The sequence below is a fragment of the Protobothrops mucrosquamatus genome, unplaced genomic scaffold (genome assembly GCF_001527695.2).
Source record: "Protobothrops mucrosquamatus isolate PMUCROS unplaced genomic scaffold, P.Mucros_1.0 scaffold418, whole genome shotgun sequence".
Classification (NCBI taxonomy): Eukaryota; Metazoa; Chordata; class Lepidosauria; order Squamata; family Viperidae; genus Protobothrops; species Protobothrops mucrosquamatus.
Genome location: NW_015386747.1, coordinates 158,835 through 185,102, shown reverse-complemented (window position 1 = coordinate 185,102; position 26,268 = coordinate 158,835). Strand labels below are relative to the sequence as shown.

The following is a 26,268-nucleotide window of genomic DNA, read 5'->3' as shown; positions in this document are numbered from 1 at the left end:
AATTGCACTATAAAATAAAATAGCTGTCATTTTCTGAGAACGCTTGCAATGTGCTCCCTAAATTCCATTGTGACCATAAATAACTTACCTGCTCTGGCTTCTCACTTCAGTGTAGGGCGCTGATCCTATGAGCCTCTAGAGCAGTGCTTGCCAACCTTGGCAATTGGACTTCAACTCCCAGAACTCTCCACCCAGCAAATTGTCCAGAAAGCTGGCAGCAGAATTCTCAGAGTTGGAGTCCACACATCTTCAAGTTGGCACGGTTGAGAAACATCACTCTGGAGATTATTCCCAGCAGCTTCAACCAAATGGTTAAATGGAACCATTTTTTATTTGGAACTGTAGTTCAGGAACATTAGATAGTTAGGTAGCTCACCTAGATGATGAGATGGGTGGTGCCTACATTTGAAGAACCATCCCATCCCGGTTTCAGAGGCTCAAGAATTACAGAGGGATTATATCTCTCTCCATAATCCCAAGGCTTTCTTTCTGTAGGTGCAGGGAGTGTGAAGAGGCATTGCCTTCACTGGTTTTAGAGGAAGTTGGAACAATTAAGGGCTTTTTATGTTTTTATAGTTGTTTTAGGCAGAGAAGTATGCAGCCATGGGGCTGCTTAATGCCCTGAAATCCCATCCCTATTTTTTAATTTTTAATGTTAAAATTTAACTATCTTTGCTCTGTTTTAAATTTTTATATTCAATTTTCATGTTTTTATGATTTGATATGTACGTGAGGCAAATGGGTAGTTTGTGATAAACAAACTTCGCACCAGTTCTTTGGATCTTTGCCCATCATGGCTCTTTTCATTATTAAAGGGATTTATTGAAATTAATAGCTTCCTGAAAGAGGGCAAGATTCCCCTTTTTAAAAAGAGGTAAATGTTAGTCTTCTTATGAAATCTACCTGCACCCTTTTGCTGAGGGAGAATGACAACCAGCTTCGGTTGAATAAGATGATAACATCTGGGACCTTGGAGGAATTTTGACAACCTTCAGAATGGCAAATTTTAGAAGGTGGACTTATTGCTGAGAATTCTGGCAGTTGGTCATCATGGGAAGCTGGACCTTGTCATAGTTGACAAGCAATGCTCTAAACCTGGGTTTCGCCTTACAGCCTGGGCAGTGCTGCCCCTAAACGTTTTCTTTAGAGGGCTTCAGGAGAGCCTTATGCCCACCGTTCAATTTGGCACTTAATCATTGTAGCAATATTCAGTCCTAATCATATGATTGTTGGGTGCTTTAATGTATTTACCCTGCCTCCTTTTTAACATAAACTTCCCAGAAAGTTTTAAGGAAAAGCAGTATGAAAACAACAAAAATAATGATGGCTACCATCTATATCGCTTTTTTTCTACCTGGTTTGTCTTTTTTCCAGAACAAAAGAGAACTTTCTGGTCACAGCCAGCCAAGATCGCACAATCAAAGTGTGGCTTCTTCCTAAATTTCCTACCATCAATGAAAAAGAGAACCAGATCGTGGTATTACAACCCGCCAAAACAGAAGTGGCACATGATAAGGTAATACATTCAGAGGATCTGAAAAGCTGAGGATTGGATGGGGATGCTGGGGAAGGTGGTCTGTGTGTGTGTGTGTGTGTGTGTATGCGCAAGTCAGTCTGGACTCTGGCCTGGACAAGTCCCTGCAGGTTTTTGACCACATTTCTGCCATGCTTTGCTATTGCCTCCTTCCTCGGGCTGAGAGATACTGACTGGTCCAAGGTCACTTAGCTGGCTTTGTGCCTAAGGCAGGATTAGAACTCACAGACTCCTGGTTTCTAGTGCCTTAACCATTACACCAAACTGCCTCTCAGATGCAGATGCTGATTACAAAAGCAAATAGAGTGGGATAGATGGACATTTCTATGTTCTGCAGAATCCAGTCAGAGAGCCTCACCAAAGGCAACTTGTTGATTCCCTGTGTGTTTCTGGATCTGGAGAATGTCAGGTTCAGGATGAGCAATGAACAGATCTCTGTATAGATCACTCTATGTTTAATTTTCTGACCATAATTGGGAGATCAAGAGCATGCCAATATCTGCCACCTCTACCCTTTTCCACCCATCCCTTTTCCATCTCTAACTTTAATGCAGTATTATGCGTGCATGCATCTTAACTCTGGTCGCGCTTGTTTTCAGATCAGAATTTCTGTATTTTGGTGATAGATGGTCTGTATTTCTTAACAAAAGTAAATATGTTGATGAAGTGAAGACACCACCCTTATGGTTTAAGTGTAGGAGATGGAATTTCAATTTTTTTAAAAACTGGTGAGAATAAATATTAATATCATGCTTACCACAGTTACATCCCTAAAATGAACAGCAGGAGCAAAAGGCAGCTGAGGCTGCAACAGCCTTTGGTTTGTGGTCTAGAAACTAGAAGTACAGTATTATAGTACTAAAAGTACTCAGCCAAAATGTGCTTACCATGCAAATCATGCTAGGCCAGGAAGTGGATTTTAAAAAGATAAAATGAAAAAGGAAGAGAACTTTTATTACTTTTACCTTTTCACACTACAAGAACCCTGTGACACCCCACAGAGCTGAGGGAGAGTGACTGGCCCAAAGTCACCCAGTTGGCTTTCATGTCTAGGAATTTGCAGTTTCCCAGTTCTAGCCTGGTGCCTTAACCACTAGATAATTGCAGATACTTGCAGGTTTCCTAAAATAGAGTTGAAGTGATTTGAAACACACCTATATAATAGGAGCTTGAGTTATCGAGGTTCAGCAGATCTTCCATGCTGCAGGGCAGAATGTAGCAGTGTGTGCTATAGTAAAGGTTCCTATAACTTGCAGGTACACAACTGTTCTCTCTTCATTTTTAGGACATTAATAGTGTGGCAGTGTCTCCAAATGACAAGCTAATCGCCACAGGTTCCCAGGACAAGACAGCTAAGCTGTGGAACTGTGAAAATTGTGTGCTACTCGGAGTCTTCTCCGGACACAAACGCGGCATCTGGTGTGTGCAGTTCTCCCCAGCGGACCAGGTCTTGGCCACCTCTTCAGCAGACGGGACTGTGAAAATCTGGGATCTGCAGGACTTTAGTTGCCTGAAGGTATTGTTGTGGACAAAAAACTTAGCAGCTTGCATTAATGCATTTTCCATCTAGTAGAGAAATAAAAATTGTACTTGACCAGGGTGGGTGGAATAATCTACAAGAAGTTAGAAACTGTTTCTCTGAGAGAAGCTGGAATTTATCTATTACAGGAGAAAGCAAGAAAAAAATACTCTGCAAAAAAAATAATATTCAAAATTATGGAAGGCTAAATAGTTCCCTTCATTATTGAATAAAACTAAATGTTTAAAAAATGAACAAGGCACCACTTTTATTAAATGGTTGTGTCTTCTAAATTACAGCAAAGGTAGATATTTTAAAAGAAAAAAAATAGCACTAGAAATCTCTTCTAACTTGGCATTACAGGTCATTAAAAATGATATCATGTGACTGATTTGCGATTTTACTGCTAAGACAGCATTAATTCTGCTTATCAGAAGCCAGTGGTGAAGTACGCAAATGATCATATGACACTGTGACAGTTTTAAGTGCAAGGACTGGTAATCAAGTTATTTTTTCAGTGCTAGCATAATTTTGAAAGGTTGCTAAACAGGGCAGGTGTTAAGCAAAGTCTACCTGTACACATATTATGAAAGCTGACAGCCTTGTTTGGAAAGAGTCACCCTTATGGTTCTGAGCTTCCTTTGATTGGAATAACAGAATTTGTTTTGTATGGCAAGGCTTTTCAACCTTCTCACCCATTGTACCACTTTTAGGATATGGCAATATCCAAGTACCACCAGTCGCCTAGCGAGGTGTCAAAAACTTGATGACCAAAAAAAAAGGAAAAAAGTGATAAAGTAGAGGTAGTCCTTGACTTACAACAGTTCACTTAGTGACTGTTCGAAGTTACAATGGCAGTGAAAAAAGTGACTTATGACCATTTTTCACACTTATGACCTTTTCAGCATCCCCAGGGTCATGTGATTTACATTCAGATGCTTGGCAACTGATTCATATTTATGATGGCTGCAGTGTCTCAAGGTCATGTGATCCCCCTTTTCAGCCTTTTGACAAGCAAAGTCAATGGGGAAACCAGATTCACTTAACAATCTTTCATACCAGGGGTGTCAAACTCAATTTCGCTCGTTCTTCCGAAAACGCCACTCGCTCGCTCACCTTTCCCCTGAAAACACGCCGCTCGCCCTTCCAAAAACATGCCGCTCGCTAAACCGGGCGCTCACTCACGCGCCCTTCCTCCAAAAACAAGCCGCTGGCTCTGTCTCTCCTCACTGCTTTGGTAAGAAAAGCCTCTTCTCTTCTCGCTCTGCCCCTTTTATACCTTCTCTTCTCTCCGCCCTCCTCCTCCTTTTCTCTTCCGGGTGTGCCGGAAGCTCCAATTACCATGTCGCCTCGTGCGCCAATCCTGGGGCTTCTGCCAAGCTCTGCAGCTCCAGCTGATCTCCAGGTCTGTGCGGCGCCGCTTTGGCTGGTTCCCTCCCCCGCTACACTTGGCAAGGGCTCCCGTACCACCTGCCAGGTGCTGAAGTACCACAGGTGGTATGCGTACCACCGGTTGAAAAGCCCTGTTGTATGGAAGCAAATAAGTATTTTTATGGTATCTTTCCTTACCATTTCTCTGACCTGGGCAGCTATTTATGTGCCTGAAGTAATTAGACTGTCCTCAGTACTCATGCTCATCTCTCACCTTTCCTTCCCTCACCAGACATTTGAAGGTCACGATGCCTCTGTCTTGAAGGTCATCTTTGTGAGCGAAGGAGGACAGGTGCTTAGCAGGTACGGCCACTATAGAAAGAGACTGTTTGCTGAGGCTAATGGCAAAATAGCTCCGTGGCAGAACTTGCAACATCTCCAAGGAGAGCTAGTAAAACTGGCTTGGAGAGCTGGTCCTGGCCAGAGTGCTTAATCTGTGTTGTCAAAGGTACCATGTTTCCCCCAAAAATAGAACCTGGTCTTTCTTTTCTTTTCTTTTTTTGCCTCCAAAAGAGGCACTAGATCTTATTTTCGGGGGATGTCTTACCTTAGGACCGCCGCAGCCAAACCTCCCACGCCCCGACACCTGTCGTGCCACTGCTTGACTTCTTCAGCAGCTGCTTGCCACCACTTGCAGCTGGACACCACATGGTACATTGCGCTGTTTCTGTTGCTTGTAGTAGGAAGCCGCATGGCGCTTTGAGCCATTTCCACTGCTTGCGACAGGAGGCCGCATGGCACTTTGGGCCGTTGCCACCACTTACGACAGAAGGCCGCGTGGTACTTCAGGCCGGTGGCAACGGCCTCAACTGCCAGCGACGGCAATGGCGTGGAGCACCAGGCGGCCTCCTGCCGTGAGCAGTGGCAACGGTGTGATGAGCCACGTGGAGTGAGACTTGGGGCGTGGGAGGCCTGGCTGTGGCGGTCCTACCGGTAAGGTAAGCGGGTGTGGGGCACGTGGGGCAGCTCCACACACACACCCCCACACACACCCTAGCTTGATTTTTAGGCATGTGCCTTGCCCCAAAACTAGGGCTTATTTTTGGGGTAGGGCTTATATTAAACCCACTCCCAAAAATCAAGCTAGGTCTTACTTTCAGGGAAACAGGGTATTTCCTTTCTTGTGATAAGAAAAATAAAATAATGTTATCTGTAGGTGAAGATAGGCAAAATATTTTTTCATGTCTTGGTAAGTAAAAAAAATATTAAATTCCTTATTCCATCAGGCATAGGAATCTTATTCCCTATTTCTGCCCCTGTGTAAACATGGCTATTGAAAAGAAGCAGCACGTCTAAACTGTTATTTGCAGAACAAGTCCAAGTCAGATAAACAGAAGAATGGCACATAGTGGATCTCCTTCCAGAACCATGTTATTTGGGAACCAGGTTTTTCATGGTTTCTTATGTGTCCTGACAGTGCAAGCATTTTCACTTCATGTGTTCATCTGACAGGACTTCCTGAAAACTGGTTTCTAGGAACGAGCTCCCGGGGAGAGAGGGTAAAGATGCAGGTCTGACCCCCATCCCCAAATAAGAAGAAGTTGGATCAGTGACCAGCACAAAGGTTCCTCACCTCTGGGGCCTCCGTTCAGACATCATCCCAGTTAGCACATTGGATGCATTGGAAGCGCAACAGGCTGGGTGACTAAGGGCTGGGCTCTTCTCTGGCTATTTCTTGCCTGATGAGGTTTTGCTATGTTTTCTGAGGAAAAGGAAAGGAAACTTGCAAACACTTTCTGCTGGTCACAAGATCTGTACGGATTTTTTCTTCTTCTTTGGTTGATTCTGTTCCAATTTATCTTTACCACACTGGGTTTGGATTCCGTTTTAGGATTCCTCCTTTTCCTTGACATACTTTTTGGGTGAAGTGGGGAGAAACCACCCCTCATCCAAAATCATTATTTGGCCTCAAATTCCCACACTGCCTGTGCTCCTCTCCTCTACAAGAAAGAACATTACTGATACATATAGAATTGCTGCTTTTATATGCAGAATTCTGTTTGTTCAAAAGGGAGTTTTTCCCCTCCCCCCCCCTCAGCCATGGGAGATCCTCAGATTTCAGACTGTGCCTGGCCTCCTCCTGCTCCTGTTAGAAGAATTCTTATTTCAACACAACAATAGATTTGTAGGCAATTTTACTTCTGTTTGGTTTTTTCCTCTTCTGATCTTGTTGGGGGAGGGGGGGAAGGGTGTCATTCTTTTAATTCTGACTTTTCCACAAGACAGTATCTATCTTGAGTGAATTTTTTCTCCAAAGGCAGGTGGTGATGCCAACTTATAAATGCCTTGAGCTTAACCTCAGGTCATTCTTAATTCTTGTTTCTCTTTCCACAAGTGGTGCTGATGGTCTCCTGAAACTCTGGACAATCAAAAACAATGAGTGTGTGAAGACCTTAGATGCTCATGACAACAAAGTATGGGCCTTGCATGCTAACAAGAAGGACGATACCCTGGTGACTGGCTCCACAGATTCACGGGTCTTAGTGTGGAAGGTAGAACCTGCAAAGTTGGCTGATCTTAAGTTCCCAATTCTAGCCTGGCTTATATGCTTCACCTTCTTTTTTTTCTTATTTTTGATTTTTATCATTCTCCTTATTAGGCTTCCCTAGGACAAAAAGCAAAAGGATCCTGCCACAGTATTGATTCAATCTATAATAAAGGGCTGCCATTTCTCAACGACATTGGTCAATGCTACTTGTTCATTTCTTCATGGAGCCAAGCCCATCAGTTTATCAATCTGTGCCATTGATTTAAAATTTGAAAACTGAAGTCATTCAGGAGTTCCTTATTTCCCCACAAACATAGAGCTACGACTGAACAGATCTTATTATGGTACCTGTTAACTTGGAAGGCCAGAGAAAAAGAAGGGAAGTTTCACATGAATATAGGTGGAACCTCAAATAATTTGGTCCTATACAAAATGGAGCCGGAATCTTAAATTGAAACAAACAAGTACTAGAGCTACTGATACAAACTTGGTGTGATATACTCAGTATTTTTATTTCCAAAAGCATTCCGCACAGCTGAACTTTTGAAAACCTCTTTGAAAAAAATACACAAGAGCTTTTCAGTGTTATTGTATGAATACAACCAAATGCAAGGCAAATCTGCTGCTTGCAGCTTTAGCAATAATACCTAGATTTATATACTACCCAATAATGCTTTACACCACTCTGGGCCATTTACAATGTTAGCATGTTGCCCTCAACAATCTGGGTCCTCATTTTACTAACCTCGGAAGGAGGAAAGGCTGAGTCAGCCTTGATCAAACTCCTAGCTATGGGCAGAGTTTGCCTGCAATGCTGCATTCTAACCACTGCTCCACCAGGACCCTTTTCACGGCCACATTTTGCAAACCAGCATTTGCTGCTAGGTGTTACTATTGGTTACTTAGCTTGCTGCTTTCTTTTGTGCTTGCTTTCCTGATTCTTCAGGGGAGGGATCCATCTAGAGACCCCATCCCATCTAGATGAGCAGTAGAGGAGAAAAGCACACCTAGGTTTTTTTAGGATGGCTCCTGAATTTCAGTATCTTAAATTGACTTTTTCCCCAAATGTATTTTGTCCAGGGTTTTTTTTTGCTTTTCTATAGTTCATTAATACAGGTAAAGCATGGAATGAAATAACATTTGGTAAGAGAATATGTATACATATGTTGCTTTCTTGGTTGAATCCTTCTTAATGTTAATTTAAAAAATGACTATGAATTAATTTTGCAAGCTGTCACAAATTTGATAAGTCTCCCCTGTTGAGTCTTAGATCTGTCCTTCTTCAATAGTGCAATAGTGCTTCACTTGGATTGCTGATTACCAGAGAGCTGCAGAGAATGAAGGGCATCCCTCCAGCTTCTGAACTTCGTATAAATGTAGTTCTTATGAAGAAGGACCTTGGCAGTTGAGAGAGCAGTCAGCATTTTTATTTTGATGTTGCCTCTCTTCAGACCGATGGAAGGCATTCAGTACCTGGAATAGGCTGGTACCATTCTGAGGGCTTTATGGATGAATTGTTGTTTTATAGCAATTCCATTTAAAAACAAGACAGTCTGCTAAGCTTCTTAAGGAAGCTGCTTTATCAGCAGTAGTCTACTATTTTTGCTTTATAAGAGAAAGATAAATTTTGTAGCATAAATTCATCGGGAAAATTGCTCTGTATTTGTGGTACATTTCCCATCTTTTAGAATACTTGTAAGGTTTGATCTTCTCATTCCAGGAGTGACTAATAGATTGATTTGCACTTTTTGTGCAAGAGCTTATCTGAAAGGCTCATTTTCAGGTAGCTGCCAAAATAGCAACTGTAACAGCAACTAAAATTCAGCTGTTAATCCTCCAAAACTCTCCCAGGGTAGGATCCCATCCAAGCAAATCCTGAAGTCCAGTGGGCTGGTCTGAACTCCCCCCTAGTTAGTTCCACCATTTCCTCTTGTCTGGCTTTCATAATTAGGATTCCTCAACTTTAGAAAGAGTCAAGAGCCACTGAGAGGATTTGGTACCATATTTTCGTCCTGATCAGAGCCCTGTCTCCAACCTCAGAGGAGAAAGGAGAAATAGAACAGCCCCAAGACTTTAGTCTGAGTCAGAACTTTTAACATTACAAAGGAAGCGTTGAACTTGATTTGCAGATGTGCATTATTTTCAAATTTAGCCTCCTATTCTGCCAGCAACTTTTACTGGTATCATTCTGTGGGTATAGTTGTACTTCTAGAAGGATGGAAAATTGGCCCTCCAATCTAGTAGCACAAGAATAAGCTCTCAGAAACACAGTGAGACTTATTGTAGTAGTATTTTATGGGAAGACTCATTTTAATTACCTATATAGCTTGGAGACAACCATGGGGTATCAAGTAGACCAAGCTGTTTCAAGACCAATCACTATAGGAAAAATATTAAGAGACTTTTAACGTACCCTTCAAACCCAATACTGGAAGGCGACATCATAACATAATTAGATAAATTCTTAATAGATATGTAATGAATTGGATTATAACCTACCATGAGATCTCCTGAACAGTAGGTAGGCTGTAATTTTTAACAAATAAATTCATTAAAAATGGCACCTTTTTATACAAAACATATCCATATCATTAAGGATGTTTCAGTCAGTCAATACAGTATATTCTTGGATTACTTAGTTAATTTTAAAAAGAGGGATTTTCATATTTCAATCCCAAATCTGAAGCCAGATAATGGAGCTGAATTGGTTGATAGAAGCAGCCACCGGGGGGGGGGGGGGCTCCAAATTTTATCTTCTGGGCCACCTGAAGAGAAAGTGAGGATTGACAAACATTTTCTCCTACTCTTGTTTATACGTGCCAGCCTGGATCCAGTTCCCAATCCAGGTAAAAGAGTCAATGCAACCTAACGATATCTGATTTTAGAGCATTCCAGAGATGAATGTAGGGATTCAAGATCAAGGGGTCTTGCAAGAGAGGGAGGAAGAACCAGTGCTTCCACCAAGGAAATAAGTTCAAGAAATTATGAAACAAATTTAGCTATAGCCAGATTCTGTTTCAGTCCTTCCTAGTGGGATAACTTGGGCAATAACCAAATGACTTAATCGCCATGTTAAATTTATCCAATAAAAATTGTACTTCTGGTACTTTCTACAAGCATTCAAGGAGAACAGGTTACACTGATTAAGGGAAGAGGCTGTCTTTCCAGCCCTTAACCTTCTGCAGAGTAGAATCCTGAAGGGGGAAACTGTTCAAGCACCAGCAGCACCTGACGCTCTGGGCCTGCAGGTTCCTGGAGAGAGAGGGATGCTTCCTGGAGAGCCATTGCAGTTGATGGAGGGAAGGGGGGGGTGTTGCTCCACATGTATTAGACAGGTCTGTGGTCTATTGCTTTCCTTCCAAAGTCATCCAAAGATTTTAAAACATAAAATCACTTCTAATGTATTCTGAAATCTAAAAAGTTCCTAAAATAATTTTACTCTGGACTCAGAATAATTGGTATTATTGACAAATTAATGTGGTTGCGCCTGTTTATGGCTATGAGCTCAGCAGTTTGAAACAATATTGTGTTCCATGCATGGCTGTTGCTTTGGTTCAAAAAAAGCAACAGAATCTGGTTGAAAGGTTTTATTATTTTCTGAAACACCAACCACTCCATTTGGCGATTTTTCTATTTGTGTTTCATGTCTCTGTCTGTTAAAAGGATGTCACTCAAACAGAACTCGAAGAAGATCAAGCAAAGCAAGAGGAACAGATCTTGAAGTGAGTATCTCTGAGCAGCATTTTGCCCTGTTTTCGTCACAGCAGCAACATCGGGTGTTTTCTGGTTGTTGGGCAAGAGGTGCCACCATCTCCAGCTAGCATGGCAGAGTTTGCTCTAATCACCCATAAACGTTTTTCTGAGTTGATTCCATATATTTATATATTTGCATGTTGTTAGCATTCTGGATGAATCTCTGTGTTTTTCTTTTAGGTATTTTGGAAAAGGTGTAATTGTGCAAAGAGAAGTCTCTAAAATTGTTTTGGGAATCTGCCGTGTGTTGGGTATATTTACAGGTAGTCCTCGACTTACAACAATTTGTTTAGTGACCATTCGGTTACAACAGCTCTGAAAAAAGGGACTTATGACTGTTTTTCACAGTTATGACCTTTGCAGCAGCCCCAGGGTCACGTGATCAAAATGCGGATGCTTGGCAACCGGTTCATATTTATGACGGCCACAGTGTAGATCCCCTTTTGCAACCTTCTGACAAGCAAAGTCCCTGCGGAAACCAAATTCGCTGAACAGCTCTGCTGCTAACTTATCAGCTGTAGGGATTCACTTAACAGCCGTGGTGAGAAATGGGGCAAAACTCATTTAACAAATGTCTCATTTAACAACAGAAATTTTGGGGTCAATTGTGCTTGTAAGTCGAGGACTACCTGTATTTTGAATACGGTTATTTAGATAAAAAATCAAGTCTCCAAATCGTGTGCAATTGGTGGCATCTATTTGCTTTTCAATGTGTTGCTTAATTAACTGCAATGAATAGAGTGTGCAAGTTGCAGGCTTACAAATAAGATTATGAAAATTATGAATTTGCATAAAGTGTCTGATTCATTTGCCTGCTTTAAAGGAATGCTACACTGGGACTAGGGAGCTTGAACCATTTCCATGTGTGACAGCTCCTCAGCAACTCTCGTTCTACCCAAGCAAGTGGCTGCCTGAAAGGGTTTTATAATTGATGCTGAGGGGCATCTCGGTCCCCTTCGCCCGGTCTGGCGACCCCCACAATTCCCAGCTAATTGGATTGTGGACTAGATGGACTAGAGTCTTCAGAGCAGGATGAAAAGCTTGTTAGCTATACCAGCCCAAAGAAAGTAGAAAGCACGTACTTAGGAATTGCAAGTTAAGAAGTTTGTTTTCAGAAGGGAACCAGGCCTTGCAACAGATCAACACTCTTCCGGGCTACCTCCGGCTTTCCTCAGTCCGTGGCACGATGGCATTTGCAGTTAGGCACACGTGGCCCAAAAGCAGCCACTCCCTGTCTCTGGGCTGGCAGGAGGAGGGCACCTTCTCTTGCTGCCAGCCATCTCCATATTGCTGGCTTTGGTCAGACGGTGGCTGTGGGAGTGCGTTTCCACAGGCCACTTTAGGTTTCATTCAGACAAGCGTTAAGGTTGTGGTAAAAGCTCAATGGCCAACACTACAGAGGAATGGGGGTAAAACTGAGGCATAGAAAAAACTCCCCCTGTGAATCCAGGAAAGATGGCGGGCCCCTTCTCGCCTGCCTTGGGTGGATTTGCTGCTTTCAGGTTGGCCCTGGGGCCCCGAGCTCCAGCTAGCAGCTCCCCGAAGGCTTGCGGATTCCAGCTGCCATTGGCCTCTCCCTGTCTGGCTTCATGTCTTCCAGAGAGCAGCAGCTGGCTAACCTGCTGCACCAGAGGCAGTTCCTGAAGGCTCTGGGCTTGGCGATCTCCCTGGACCGGCCTCATACTGTGCTGACCGTCATCAAGGGTGAGACCTTGCTTCATAGGAGGCCCAAAAGGGTCTCATTTCCATCTGGCTTCAGCCTTCCAGCAGACCCCTCCCCCCCCCCAAGTCCCACTCATTGGCCTCCAAATTCCAAGAGAGCCCAAACATGACTTTTTCAGGGCCAAGCAAAAGGTTTTTTTTTTCATTTTTCCCAAATTTCAAAATAGAGTTGTTTTGTGTATGAACCATCCAGAGATATTATAGAATGACAGTCTATCATCGTTACCAGTTTGCTGAATGGTGAGGTATTCACTTGAACAACATAGTTGTTGCCGGATTCCCTCTACTTAGGGGACTTCCCTCCCCACCCCCAAATGTGTCTTTGTGCAAACGGTGGCTCCCTGCCTCTTCGTGATATGGTCTATATTGGGACAAAAAAGCAAAAGAAAACATATTTAGAGGGCATGCAACCAGCACCCCAGGCTAGATGTGAAACTTCAGCTCAAGATCCAATCTAAATGTTGCCAAAAAAAATCATGATTTTTAAAGCTATGGTAGACAATTCAGTACAGAGGAACAATAATATTTGTTCTATTTCATTAAATCAAATTTAATTTTGTCCTAAGATGGCCCACTTTGGTTGTGATCTTATTTTCTTATGAAGTATATCCCCGGGTGCAACATTTAAAGGGACAATCAGGATTCTCAGTCCCAAAAGATTGTACATCTTGACATACAAGGACATTGCGGGTTATAATTATATTATAGTTATAAGTAAATATATAATTATATATAACTATATTGTCCTTGTAATGTCCATTGAGGACATTAATATTAAGAGATATTTGCAGCACGCTGCATTTATTCAGATGAGCGTGGTAAAAATTTGCAGCCTGGGTGTGCAGTCACGCTACAGGTGGTCATTTGGCGACTGTTTGAAATCCCAGTAGGCCTCCCCAGAGCTACTGGCTCCCTGTTTTCAGAATCCAGATGGCCGTCCCGCTCCTGAAGTCACATGGCTGCATTTTGGGTGCTTGGTAGCTGGTTGGCTTTTGCAGAGCCGTTTGCAGAGTCCTGCAGCAAGACTGCAGTTTTCGAGGTTTTTTGGCTGCTTTCAGCAAAAGACACCTATTGTATATAATGGATTCATTTAATGACCATTGCAAAAATGGTCATAAATTTGGGTGTGGTCATATGGTAATGACTGCCACAACTTATGGCCATAATTCCAGACTCCATGACGGTCATAAGTCAAGGACTTTCTGCAATTTGTCCAACGCAGAATCTGAGACTGCGATGGAGGGTGGGCGTCCCTCTCAGCAGAGGGCAGGGTCGCAGGCAGCGCTGGCCTTCTGGCACTTCTCATTTTTGTCCCCTTGTCTTCTGCCCACTTTGTCTCCCTCAGCCATCCTGAAGGAGCCCAGCGGAAAAGAAAACCTGGCAAAGAACTTGATGAAGCTGCGGAAAGACCAAAAGGGTCAGTATGCAGCCCAGTTGGGGCAGCTTCTAAAAACGTGCTTCTGCATGCACACAGATCGTTGTGTATGTACACGGGTGCATGCAGACATCTCTCTGGATATTTACAAAAGACAAACAAGGCCCTTCACAGGAGGTAGTTCTAGTTCCAGACTTTTCTTTTTACTGAAAATTAGTTCTTTGGAGAGACACAATGTGGCATAGTGGTTAAGACATCAGGCCAGAGACCAGGAGACCGTGAGTTCTAATCCACCTTAGACAAAATCCAGCTGGGTGACTTTGGGCTAGAGTCTCTCAGCTTGAAGAAAGACTCAGTGGCAAACCACTTCTGAAAAAAAAATATCTTGCAAAGTTAACTATAGGACTTGTCTCCCAGAATCAGACTCTCATTGAACAGAAGGGGGGGGGAATCCCTTTAGAACAAAAGACCATTGAGCAGTTTGACCTTTGCCCCCTTTTTCTGGTTAAATACTCCCACTCCAGGTGGTTTCGGGCTGGAAACATTAGTCCAGCTGGAAGAACTCCAGTCTTCTTTTTTGTTTTATAGTGATTTTATTAAAAAGTACAGGTGCAATGATAAAAAACTAATATAAACTAAAAATAGGAATAAAAAATAGAAAAAATAAGAGTATAGCAAAGAAAATAAAAAGAAATATATAAAGAAATGACTTTTTCCTTCACAAGTATAAATGATTTTAGTAATATCACCTTTTCTAACAATGAAACAAATCTTTTTTCCCATTTCCCATCTCTTATCTATAAATCCTTAAAAGCTCATCATTTTAGTCCTGATCATCAAAAAACCATTAAGGGCCCAGAGATAACCACATATGTATTTTAAACTGGATCAAATAAACCATTTTATATATCTTCTTTTTAACAATCTTGATCTTTAGTTCCTTCAAATTAATATTCTAGAATCTGATTTATTTTCATTTTTTCTTTGTTGTTTTTCACAAAATTCTTCAATGCTTTAACAGCCTCTTATATAGGAAAATTATTCAGGTCACTTTTTGGTTTGTTATGTGTATATCCCTTTTAATTATTAAGACATCAGCAGAATTCTTTTGTATGTCCAGTATAGCATCTATTTACATATTATTTTTGTAGTCTATTATTTGTAAATCTATTTTCAGATCAGTCTCAGCCTTGTCTGTTTCTCTTCTATAACATATTTTAAATACTATCTTTAGAGGCAGACACTCTTAATATTAATTTGTGGGTCCATTGTTCAAAAATAACCATCAGTGTGTTGAATGTTGAAATACTTTGCTCCCTACCGTATTTGTAAGTCAAATATAAGTGTTCTTTTTCTTTAATTTTAATCTTTAGTTCCTTCTAATTTCCTGTGTCCAACTTTCAAAGTCTCATTGTATTATGTTTCAAAACTTCAAGTTGGTCCAAAATGCAACAGCCCGCATAATTCTGCAAGTCAAGATTTTGCATGTATCACCTCTTTTACGGGAACTGCATTGGTTACCAATTAACAATCTAGGGGGGGGGCTAGTTATCACCTTTAAAGCCCTACTCCAGCTCACCAGAGCAGGAATGCATAGTATGCTGTGGGTCCCCTCTGTTAGGGAAGTATGTCTAGTGGGACTAAGAAAAGAGGCCTTTCCTGTGGTGGCTCCCTCCCTTTGGAATACCATTTTCCTTGCTATTTTTCTGGAAGGCCCTGAAGATGTGTTCTGTCAGCAGGCATGGAGACCCCTGGTTGATATGGAGCCAATAAGGTGGCTGGTGTGATTGCGTGGTTGCTATCATGGGGGCTGGAAGTTTAGGGTTCTTCTTACATGGTGAAATTTTAATATTGTAAGCTGCCAGGAGTCACCTTGTGTGAGTTAACTGGCCATGTTTGTTTGTTTGTTTAATAAAGTAGGCAGGTAAGAGGCACATTCCAATCTCACAACCCTTAACGGGGCAGGTATGAACTCAGCAGGCCCTCATATCCTAATGTCTGTCTTGTGCTTTTGACCCCAGAGGCAGTTCTGAAGTTCTCCATCACTTGGAACACCAACACACGGAACTGCCACGAGGCCCAGGCAGTGGTGGAAATCCTCCTCAAGCATGAAAATCCAGAGGATCTCTTGAAGTACGAAGGGATCAAAACTGCGGTGGAGTCTCTCCTGCCCTACACAGGCAAGTGGCTCTTCTTCCAACTTCATCAGTAAATGATTCCTTGTTTCTCCAAGAAATCCGCACTTAAATAGGATGAAATGGCTTTGAGATTAACAGTTGAAATGTGTGTTTTTTTCCAAAATATCACATTTATAAGTTCTTCTTGTGCGCTTGGGCTCAGTTTTTAGTGATAGCTTTATCACAACCTACAACTCTGATGGGTTTGCAAGTCTGGGCTCTCCATCACAGCTATTCACGTTTCTACTTTTCAACCCATCATGGCTCAACTTCAAAGTGGGGCCTGACACCTGGGAACCTTACACCGTCTGAAGCAAACAGTCTGTGCAGGACAATTGACCCCCTCTCCCATTTTCAGCCTTTCAGGTCAAGAGAATTTTGAGTGGGCAGGTTCTAATTTGCTCTTAAATCACCCGGCTGCTCAGTGAGACTATATTCAAATTTTCTGCCAGGCAGAAATTAATTCCTGCATCACTAACCTGGTTTCAGGGTGGGTCTGCGTGTTCCTCAGAGCCAAACGGGGCCTGGGGCCTTAGAGTGTAGATGAATTATGATCCTTCCAGGAAGGCCCCACCAATGTAGAAAAATCCCTCTATGTAGACTTCTCTAGACCCAAGTCCCAGGAAGCATCCCCTCTCCTCCCCCCCCCAACTTCCTGTAACTCCAGGCAAAGAGGAATTCCCAAACCATTAGACTGCAGCTTGGGGACTGAGCTCTGTCCAAGAAATCAAAGATTTTTCATTGTTATGTGATCAGAGTAATTATGCAACTTCCAATTTTCCTGCAGAGCCTGTGGCATCTTATTATGTTGCTTTGAATGTGAAGCTAAATATTTCTCTGCTGAGTTTGTTTTTCTCAGCCTTGGAAAAGATTCCTGAATATAGCTGCATTTGTGTTAATACCCAGCTGGCTCAGCAAAGGCTGGAAGATCTTATGTGTCCAACACATCTGAAGGATGTCAGTTAAGAAAGATGCAGGGATATCCACATCTCTCTCTCTCTCTCTCTCTCTCTCTCTCTCTCTCTCTCTCTCTCTCTCTCTCTCTCTGTGTGTGTGTGTGTCAAAGAAGTCAAAATGGTGGCTTTGACCATGCAACTAAAACCATGCATATTTTATCAGTTCAAACGATTGGCTCATAGTATCCAAATTAACAAAATTATAATCATGTGATTAAATAAATTGCCTAGAAATATGTGATCATGGAACAATTCATAGAAATTTGATCAAGTTGGTTGACAATTCTTTACTTTGCTCTTTGCTGAAAAAATTGAGTTCAAATATTGAAAAGAGACAGACATGTATTCTACAATCCACCAGTATATTTATTTTGCCTTCTGTTTAAAGTGCCCATGTCTCTTGGTTATAGTAAATTTCCTACAGGAAAAATATGGTGGTTGCAGTCATATTGAAGGTCCTTATTTCAGAGCAAAGATTTAGCAATAGCAGTAGATTATACACTCCATCTTCTGAGATTATAGCAATAGCACTTAGACTTATATACCAGATGGAGGTAGCCAAGCCTCCTTAATGCCACCATCACTGAGAGCACTACCTTAACTGCACCTGACATTGCCTTCCATGCCACGTGGTCAAGGGAAATGGAAACCATCTTCCCATGGAAGAACATGATAAATTTGGTCCCCAGCCTTAAAAACCTCCAACTTCCAGGTGAGGCTGAGTAGGTAACCCATCATTGCCAAGGACAGCTGCTCTTGCTTGCCTCCTTGGTTTTCATTCCCTTTTTCCTCTTTGCAGAACGCCACCACCAGAGGCTGGGCCGGCTACTCCAGGCCTCCATGTTCCTTGATTTCATGTGGCAAAACATGAGGCTGGCTGAGGCTCCCAGGTGGGACGAAGAGATGGAGACATGACTGCTGAAGCTCACCTGCCAGTACTTGTCCACATCCCCAAACAGTTTGACATTCCTTCACCAACAATGTTTTAAAGAATGCTTTATATAATAAATACATGGTTATTTGTATAAATATACTTGTCTCTCATTTGCTGGGCCATACAAGTTCTCCACCCCAGTGCCTTTTTAAAAATAACACACTTAATCCCTTAACAATACTGATCTTTCACAGATGAACTAGTCTACATAGTTTCACAATCACCTTTCGGGAGTGTGATGGAAGACGTGGCTTAGTTCACCTTGCCTGCTGAGCCCTGGTTGGTCTTAACCATAGATGATTGAACAAGCCACCATTGATACGGTCGGAACAAGGCTAAACCGAAGAAACCAAATGATAATCCAGCAGAGTGCATGAATCTGGCCTCGCTTCTGCAGCAAGATGCCATGGCCATAAAGGCAGGAAGCAGAATTTGGAGATGCAGTAGAACAGCTAAGCCTCTGCTGGTCTGACTGGGTGTCCTCAGGAGTGGTTGTAAGGTTTGGGTGAGATGAAGCCAATGGGAATAAAGGCGAAGGGTTTTGTCTTGCCGTGCCTGCTCCCATCTCGTGCAGCTGGGCCTCAAAATAGGGATGCAGCAACCTTTAGGTTAACACCAGCTTAGTCCAAAAACAGGATGAAGTGAGGCAGAAACTCAAGATTCCTCACTTTGATTCTCTTTGCTATAAGAAAGGAGTGGGGAGGGAGCATCTCACTCAGGCTGTCCAAGTTCTGTTATCACACCCTTTAACCTACAGGAGAGTTCCAGCACTCCTCCTGGAGTCTGTTTGCTGATCTGGACTACCCCAAAGGGCTGTTTTATTTATCTACTTATTCGATTTATGTGCCTCCCGTCTTGTTCAGAGGCAACTCTGGGCAGCTTACAAACATTAAAACTGGTGGACATTAAGCAGACCAAGAGCAGGGTGAGGAAGAGAACCACCCACCACACAGATTGTAAACTATCACAGCAGAGCAGCCAGGCTTGCCCCATCAAATTCAGTTACTCTAGTGCCCATTATTATTACCTAGATAGTGAGTTGCAGATTAATTTCCAAATTTAATACACACCGTTAGTGTTCATGAGTGGATAAAGTTATCTGCAATAACGGGAGTTTTATTCTGTGAATGAGAGAGGTGAGAAAAGGCTCTGTGTGAAATGCAGCATGCTGAACTTTTTAAAACAAATGGGAAGAGAGGGTGACTTTCCAAAGAAATTGCATTCTAAGTAATTTTATTTTTCACAGGCAGATTGCTTGAAATCTGGAAATACAGCATATTAATTATATATGATTTTATTAGTTCATATTTCTAATATGCCTAGTAACCCTCAAACCACTAGATAGAAATCAGTTACTAAAATATTAAAACACATTAATAAGTAAGGAATACCTAAAAGTATTCAAATGCCTCCATTCCATAATTATATTAGGTAATTTTAAATAAATATCTTCTGTAGATCCCAACTTGGATGCAGCAGTCCACAGCTCATGGATGTTGATAGTTGAGTAGAAAGTAGGACTACTAGAGCTTCAAAGGACCATGCGGTCCTCAGTTCTACCCGCCCTTTTCTTTAGTTCAGGTGGAATTGGGTTAAGTCCTTCACAAAATATTCTCAGGGCTCCATACAGGTTTGTGTCTACTCCATCCAGCATGGCCAAATAGCGCCCCATTGCAGGAGGTGATGTCACACAACCTGGTGAAAAATGTCCTCTCTTTTCACTTCCAAGGGATTGGCTTCTAGATGAGAGCTCTTAAAGTGGATGGTGCTTTCAGCTTGGCCTCTCTTTAGGAAAATGGAGGTGTGTCCCTCGGAAAGAAAGTCATGCCTTGAGCCACTTCAGCTCAGACCCTGGAAGGACATCCAAATTCTAACCCTGCATAAGGAACCAAGTGATTCCTTCCACACACAGCAGGTATTTTGTACATTAATAAACCTCAGAGCTCAGTGATGTTGGATGGCACCTTTGCTTTCTACAGCTGGGAACCGGCAGGACTGCTGGGCTGCTCCAGAGATCTCTGCAGAGCCCTTCTGGTTATGCTGCTGCATTTCTGGAGGATTTCATGAGGGGATGGGCGTGGGGGCACAAGAGGGCCACTAGGCAAGGGGCCCACACCAGAGGAGGGAAGCAAGTGGACGGGGTCTCTAGAAGATTCCTCTTCAAAGCCAAAATTGTTCTGCTGCTGGCTTAAGGAGGGGCTTCCTGGGTTGCCAGATGTCTGGAAAAGGGTCTCTGGGAGGACAATGTGGCTCTCAGGGTCACAAGGACTGCAGAATCCTTGGTCACTCGTGTTCCCAGAGCTGCTGGACCAACTCTCTTTCCCAGAGGCTGGACTGGAATTTCCTGAGATGGAACTTCTACTTGGGGAACGAATGCCTTTGCCCTCGAGTGAACCAATGTCTTTGCTTTGCGTCTTCTGGTTGAGATAAACCTGGTTCCCCTTTTGCTGGGCTGCGCAATTCTTGCTGCTGAGACGGGGGGCTTCAGTGAGGTTTGGCAAAGAGCTGCACAAGGAGGGAGAAGCAAGAGCCAGGAATTTGCTATGGGGGTTTCTGTACGGCTGGAGAAACATGGAGGGAACGATGCCTGTGGTTCCATTGTACCTGGAAAGCCAAAAGGAGGACAGGGCAGGAGGAGAGGGCATCACTTCAGCTCCAGGCAGGAATCCCTTTTTGTTGGGTCAGCAATGACATCTAAGTCTGTTGCTTCTCAACAGAAATGGATCTATGGCATTGGGGGAGAGGGATTTCCCCAATCTCTTCCAATAAAAGCTGATTTCTTCTTTAGTGCCAATGTCCTAATATTAATTCTCTTGCAAGATTTCTACTTTTAGGAAAGAATTTCTGCATAAGGATTTTGGAAGAAATTTTGAACTCTCCTTTAGCCCCACAGAGATTTGGATGCTGTTCCCCAAAGAGGAGAAAGCAAGAAAGAGGACAACAGCCATTGTCAGAGAGTCCAATTCCAGTGGATCACAATTCCCATCATTCCTCAACACAAATCATGCTAAGGCTAAGAGTTGATCAACCTGGGGAGGATCTTACGTAGCCTCTCCCTGCTCCTCAGAGGCCTTTGCTAGGCCTGCCTCCCTGACTGCAAGCACTTCATTCTTCCAGTGTCTCATGCTTCACTGATTGCTCTCAAAATCCAACACAACACAACAAGCAACACAACATTCACAGGATCTCCACAGAATTAATGTCTAATCATTCCATGGCTTCTGATGAAGTGAAGTGCAACTCAGGTAAGGAGATCTCTTAATAACATTTGTTAATCTGAAAAGGTGCTACCAGATCCTTCTGATGTTTGCTTAAGCCAGGGATAGGCAACCTTGGCTCTTTTATGACTCGTGGACTTCAACTCCCAGAATTCCTGAGCCAAGGTTGCCTACCCCTGGCTTAAGAGACTTTGTCTATTAATCTTTCAAGGTAGCAAGTATAATGCAGTATTCAGTATTTTTACCAGGCTTTCAGCAACCAGTAGGTACCATGTCATGGTCTGTCTGTGGAAACTGATCAGTGTCCCATTTGTGTGCCCAAACTGAGTTCCTCCCCCACAGCCCAGCCCATCTCCTGGCTTACCAAACCAGCCACCAGCCACTCTCTGACTTCTCCAGCACTTCCACCACAATCCCAGCCTCGAGGGAGAGTTCATCTGGTTCCTTGGCTAGGTAAGCCCGGGTGACATAATACAGCATCCCTGGAACGAGAAGGACAGAAGAAGAAGAAGAAGTAGTAGAAGAAGGGCGAGTGCAAGGAAGCCCCTATCTGCCTGATTACAAAGCAGCCGCGTCAGTTCCCATCCAGCCTCAAAACAAGAGAAATTAACTCAGGAACTGAGGACAGGGCATGGTTTGAGCCATGGACACATTTGGAGAATTCTGCTGTCACAAAGTGGCTGCTGTGAGACGGTGTTCTTTTCACAAAATAGTGCTGGAAGTGTTCAGCCGGTTCTTGAGTCTATTTTGAGTGTAATATAAATAATCCTTGATTTACAACCACAACTGAGATTGGAATTTCCACCGTAAGTTGTTGCAGTTGTAAGTTTAGATAAACCTAATTTTACAACAATTTTTACAGCAGTCATTGTGCATCCAGCTTCCCCGTGGGAATTTTTTGCCAAAAAATTGCAAAAAAGATTGCACTTTGCAATCATGTGACCACAAGATATTGCAACCAGTCACAAATGTAAGCTGGTTGTCAAGTGGCTGAATTGTGATCACATAATTGCAGGAGTGGTGCAGTACTTGTAAGTGATAGTACAGGTTGTAAGTCACTTTTTCCAAGGCCTTGTAACTTTGAACTGCCATAAACAAACAGTTGTCAGTCAAGGACTACCTGTATTGTAAAAATGCCGGTGGGCCCATGTGAGCTTTTTTGCCAACATAACATTCCTTTTTTAAAAAATGAAATAATCTAAAACAGACAGAAAGGACTGCAGGGACACTGGGACCACCAGAACACAACACCAATTCGTGTTTTGAAGATTTGGCTGTGAAGGGGATTGACTTCCCAGTCTTTAGAATTTGAAAACATTGGTTAGATCTGCAATATTTAATGCCATTATCTCTGTATCTACAATAGTGTTTTCCAATCCTAGCAACTTAAGATATATGGACTTCAACTCCCAGAATTCCCCAGGCAGCATGGTAGTTGAAGTCCACATATCTTAAAGCTGCCGTGTTTGGAAAACGCTGGTCTACAGGAAAGAGTTAGGGGGCCAGTCAGGATTCACCTTCCTTGTCGTTTTTTCCCACGATGGGCATTTCTTTGCTGTCATCCAGATACGGAGCCGGGAACCAGGCGATTTGTTTTTGGTTGTTTTCCACTAGCCACCATCCTGAAGCAAAAGAACATGGAGGGGTCAAGAAATGAGCTGGGCGCCCACAGCGTTCCTTGGCGGAAGACATGGAAGCATGGAGGGAGTGCAAATTTGCACCAATCTTCTGTTCTCACCCAAAGGCATTCCGCTTCGTTCAAGAACCATACTTTGGACCTTCAAAGCAAGCTGAGGGAGAAGCCGCATTGGCATAGTCTAGTGAACGGCCAGCTAGGCTTGGATCGGCTCCTCTCCTGGGCCTCAGCAAAGGATTCCCCTCCATTTGCACTGAGGTGCTTTCAAAGTCTTCCTTCCGTTGGGTTGCTGGTGGCTTCGTCAATGGAACCCCAAGGTTCTGTCTTAGGCCCAGGACTCTTCAACCTCTTCATAAATGATTTAGATGAGGGAATAGAAGGGGAAGTCATCAGATTGCTCTGGCTCATACTCCTCTGCCTATCCATACTACTTGAGCAGCAAACTCTCCTAGAAAAATAACTTCCTGCAGGAAATTTGAATGGTTTTGCAATCCTCCCAACTTTTTGCAAGATAGGGAAACCCAGGATGAAAATAAATCTGGCTAATCTAAGGAGAATACTGCAGAAGCAGGCTTGGTTCAAGAATATAGTTCTTATTATCCTTGATTGGGTTCATACATCTGCATGATATGGTTGGTTTGCTTTTGATTCAGCCTGTTGTGCGAACTTTCCAAAGGTAGCTTGTAAATCATGATTTATGGTTTAGAAATGGCTTATAAACTATGCCTGTGCGGGATTATAGGGCATACTGTTGTGCAAACGTAGCCAATTTCGTTAAAGTACGAGATGGTGAGTTCTAGCCCAGCCTTAGGCACGAAAGCCAATTGAGCGTTCTTGGGCCAATCACCAGGAGAGTGTAAGTTCTAGTTCAGTGGTGGCGAACCTATAGCACGCATGCCAGAGGCGGTACTCAGAGCTCTCTCTGTTGGCACGCGCGCCACCGCTGCCAGCAGCAGGTCCATCAGGCTGCCCCCACAGCCCAGAGCAGGAGTCCCACCCAGTACAAAGGAGAAGCGGCCGACTAGCAAGGTCAAGTAAAGGTGGTAGAGCAGAGGTCACCAACCATTGTTGATTGGTGGACTGGGAGGGGGAAGCATTTTACATGTGTGCATGCGTGCACGGGGCCATGAGCACGCACGCGCTGCAAATGGGATGGGGCTAGTGCCTGCGTGATACTCACTAGCCCTGCCCCATGCTTACGTGGTGCAGGGCCTTGTATCTGCACCCTGCGGCACGGAGGCGGCCGTTTTTGTGCCTTGCAGCACGGTGGCCCATTTTTGTGCCCCCAGTTTTTGCGTGCCAGAGGCGGCATTCAGAGGTGCCTCCCCGCCCCCCCCGAGGGCACCACAATGCTGATGCCGCCCTGGCACTTTGCAATAAATAAGTGGGTTTTGGGTTGCGGTTTGGGCACTCGGTCTCTAAAAGGTTCGCCATCACCGTTCTAGTTCCACCTTAGGTACCCTCAACTGGGTGACTATAGGCCAATCACCAGGAGAGTGAGAGTTCTAGTCCCTGGGTGACTTTGGGCCAGTCAATCTTTCTTGCCCAACACCTACCTCACAGGGTGTTTGTTGTAGGGAAAATAGGAGAAAGGAGTATTAAAGATGTTTACTGCCTTGAGTTATTTCTACAAAGGCAGATATAAATAAATTCATTAAATTATATAAATAGTGGTTTAGGAATGCCCGCAGACAGCATGCAGCCAAGCCATGGCATCTGGTTTCTGCCGGGAGGCACATTTCGGGGCTCCATACCTGTCCTGTCCTTCATCAGCACTTCCAGCTTTTCTGCCTTGGTGGTCTCGAAGGGCTGGTTCTGAGTGTCCTTAGTTCGAAAGGGTGCAACACATTGGTACATCTGGGAGAGGACCGGCTGGGTGATGGTCAGCTTGGGTGCCCTGGGAGCCTCTGTCTTCCTTTCTCCCATTTCAGAAGGCAAAATAATGATGCTGCAAGATGAAAGTCGTGGCAATCAAATGGATGTTGCAACCACAGTTTTTCCAGGGATTCCTAAAGCAATAGCTTGTTGCAGCACTACAGGCAGTCCTCAGCACTCAAAAGTGCAGCAGTGCTGAAGGAAGGGACTGGGGAGCAGCTGCCCAGGGTCCCTGCGGCCACATGAGGGCCATCTGGGTGCTTGGCCAGTCAGCGGGGGGAGCTGGGAGAGAAGGTCACAGACCGCTGCCACTGGCACGAGGGCTCCCTCTCGTCTAGCTGAATAAGCTCAGGATTTGGGCCAGGGGCACTTTCAAACAGCCCCCAGAGTCCAGGGGACTCTCTTTCAGGACGGGGCCTTCTCAGGCTCCCCTTGGCAGGCAGCACCAGGTTGGATTTCTCCGTGGAGGTTTCATTTTCTGCATGCATTCTAGCTTGGATTTGGGCATGGAGCTTTTTCAGCCCCCAGAGATACATAAGAGAGAGTCCTTTCTACTCTGGGGGTGGCTAAAAAGGCTCCCTGCCAAAATCCAAGCAGGATTTTCAGCCGAGGAGCTTCTTGACTCTGGGGCTGAAAATCCAAGCGACTCTGAGGCCCTTTTGCTGTGGCTTTGCAGAAGACCATTGTATTTCAAGGAGTTGAGTTACATATTTTGATTCTTTAAGTTTAGAGCTCACTCTGAGCTAATCTGCTTGCTTTTCACTCTTACTTGCTGAATCAAGGAAAACAGCTTGCGAAGTTCTGCTTTTTGTTCCCATCCCAGAGTTACTCAGTCAAGATCAGATCTTGCAGCCTCATGAATGAGTTATAACAGTTCATTTAGTGACCATTCAAAGCTATGATGGCACTGAAAAAAGTGACTTATGACTGTTTTTCCCACTTACGACTGTTGCAGCATCCCCACGTGATCAAAATTCAGATGCTTGGCAACTTCCCATGTCCCGGGGTCACGTGATCTGCTTGTGCAACTTTCTGACAAGCAAAGTCAATGGGAAAACCAGATTCACTTAACAACCAGATTACTGACTTAACAATTGCAATCATTCACTTGGCAAGAAAAGTTGTAAAATGGAGCAAAACTCAACGAACAAACGTTTCACTTATCAACATAAATTTTGGGCTCAGTTGTGGTCGTAAGTCAAGGACCACCTATATTTATAAATTTGGAAGCAGGGACATAAAATCTTGGTGCCAAATTTTAATAAAATTTCCCTTTTAGCCCTGATCTTCTGCAGAAGTTGAGCACTCAGCGCTGTGCTCCCAGGGCTTTGGAGTCTCTCCACTGTTTTCAAAATGGCTCCCAGAGTTGAAGGGAGAGCATGCAGTTTGACATGTTTCTGTTTAATTTGCCTGCTACCATTAAACAATCAAGCTTAAAGTCTCCTTCCCTCCTGTCTTCACTGTATCTGGATCCTCAAAGGTCGAAGGGCACTTAACCATGCAACTGGGACTGCCTGGATTTCTGTCATTAAGCAAATCGGTTTCACTTTACAACTGCATTACTTAGCCACAGCAGCCCTGGTCCCAACTGTGGTTGCAGGCCAAGGACTCCCTGCAGGTTTCGCAGGGACATCCGGGGGGGGGGGGGGG

At 43.6% G+C, this 26,268-nt stretch overlaps 2 protein-coding genes across 2 annotated transcripts in view; one reads left to right on the top strand and one right to left on the bottom strand.

Moving 5' to 3' along the window:
• TBL3 (transducin beta like 3) overlaps positions 1 to 17,971 on the top strand; it is a 40,539-nt gene extending 22,568 nt beyond the window's left edge. The window contains exons 14-22 of the mRNA XM_015816246.1: positions 1,375 to 1,516; positions 2,820 to 3,050; positions 4,717 to 4,787; positions 6,820 to 6,976; positions 10,636 to 10,694; positions 12,326 to 12,429; positions 13,793 to 13,864; positions 15,844 to 16,002; positions 17,755 to 17,971. Coding sequence (XP_015671732.1) covers positions 1,375 to 1,516; positions 2,820 to 3,050; positions 4,717 to 4,787; positions 6,820 to 6,976; positions 10,636 to 10,694; positions 12,326 to 12,429; positions 13,793 to 13,864; positions 15,844 to 16,002; positions 17,755 to 17,870 — 1,111 coding nt within the window. The 3' untranslated portion in view covers positions 17,871 to 17,971. The remainder of the gene's footprint in view (positions 1 to 1,374; positions 1,517 to 2,819; positions 3,051 to 4,716; positions 4,788 to 6,819; positions 6,977 to 10,635; positions 10,695 to 12,325; positions 12,430 to 13,792; positions 13,865 to 15,843; positions 16,003 to 17,754) is intronic.
• Positions 17,972 to 19,171: 1,200 nt separating this feature from the next.
• The window catches only part of NOXO1 (NADPH oxidase organizer 1), a 10,654-nt gene continuing 3,557 nt past the window's right edge, over positions 19,172 to 26,268 (bottom strand). Inside the window, exons 4-7 of the mRNA XM_015816250.1 lie at positions 24,498 to 24,691; positions 22,625 to 22,729; positions 21,472 to 21,589; positions 19,172 to 20,493 (exon numbers count right to left, since the gene is read on the bottom strand). Coding sequence (XP_015671736.1) covers positions 19,863 to 20,493; positions 21,472 to 21,589; positions 22,625 to 22,729; positions 24,498 to 24,691 — 1,048 coding nt within the window. The 3' untranslated portion in view covers positions 19,172 to 19,862. The remainder of the gene's footprint in view (positions 20,494 to 21,471; positions 21,590 to 22,624; positions 22,730 to 24,497; positions 24,692 to 26,268) is intronic.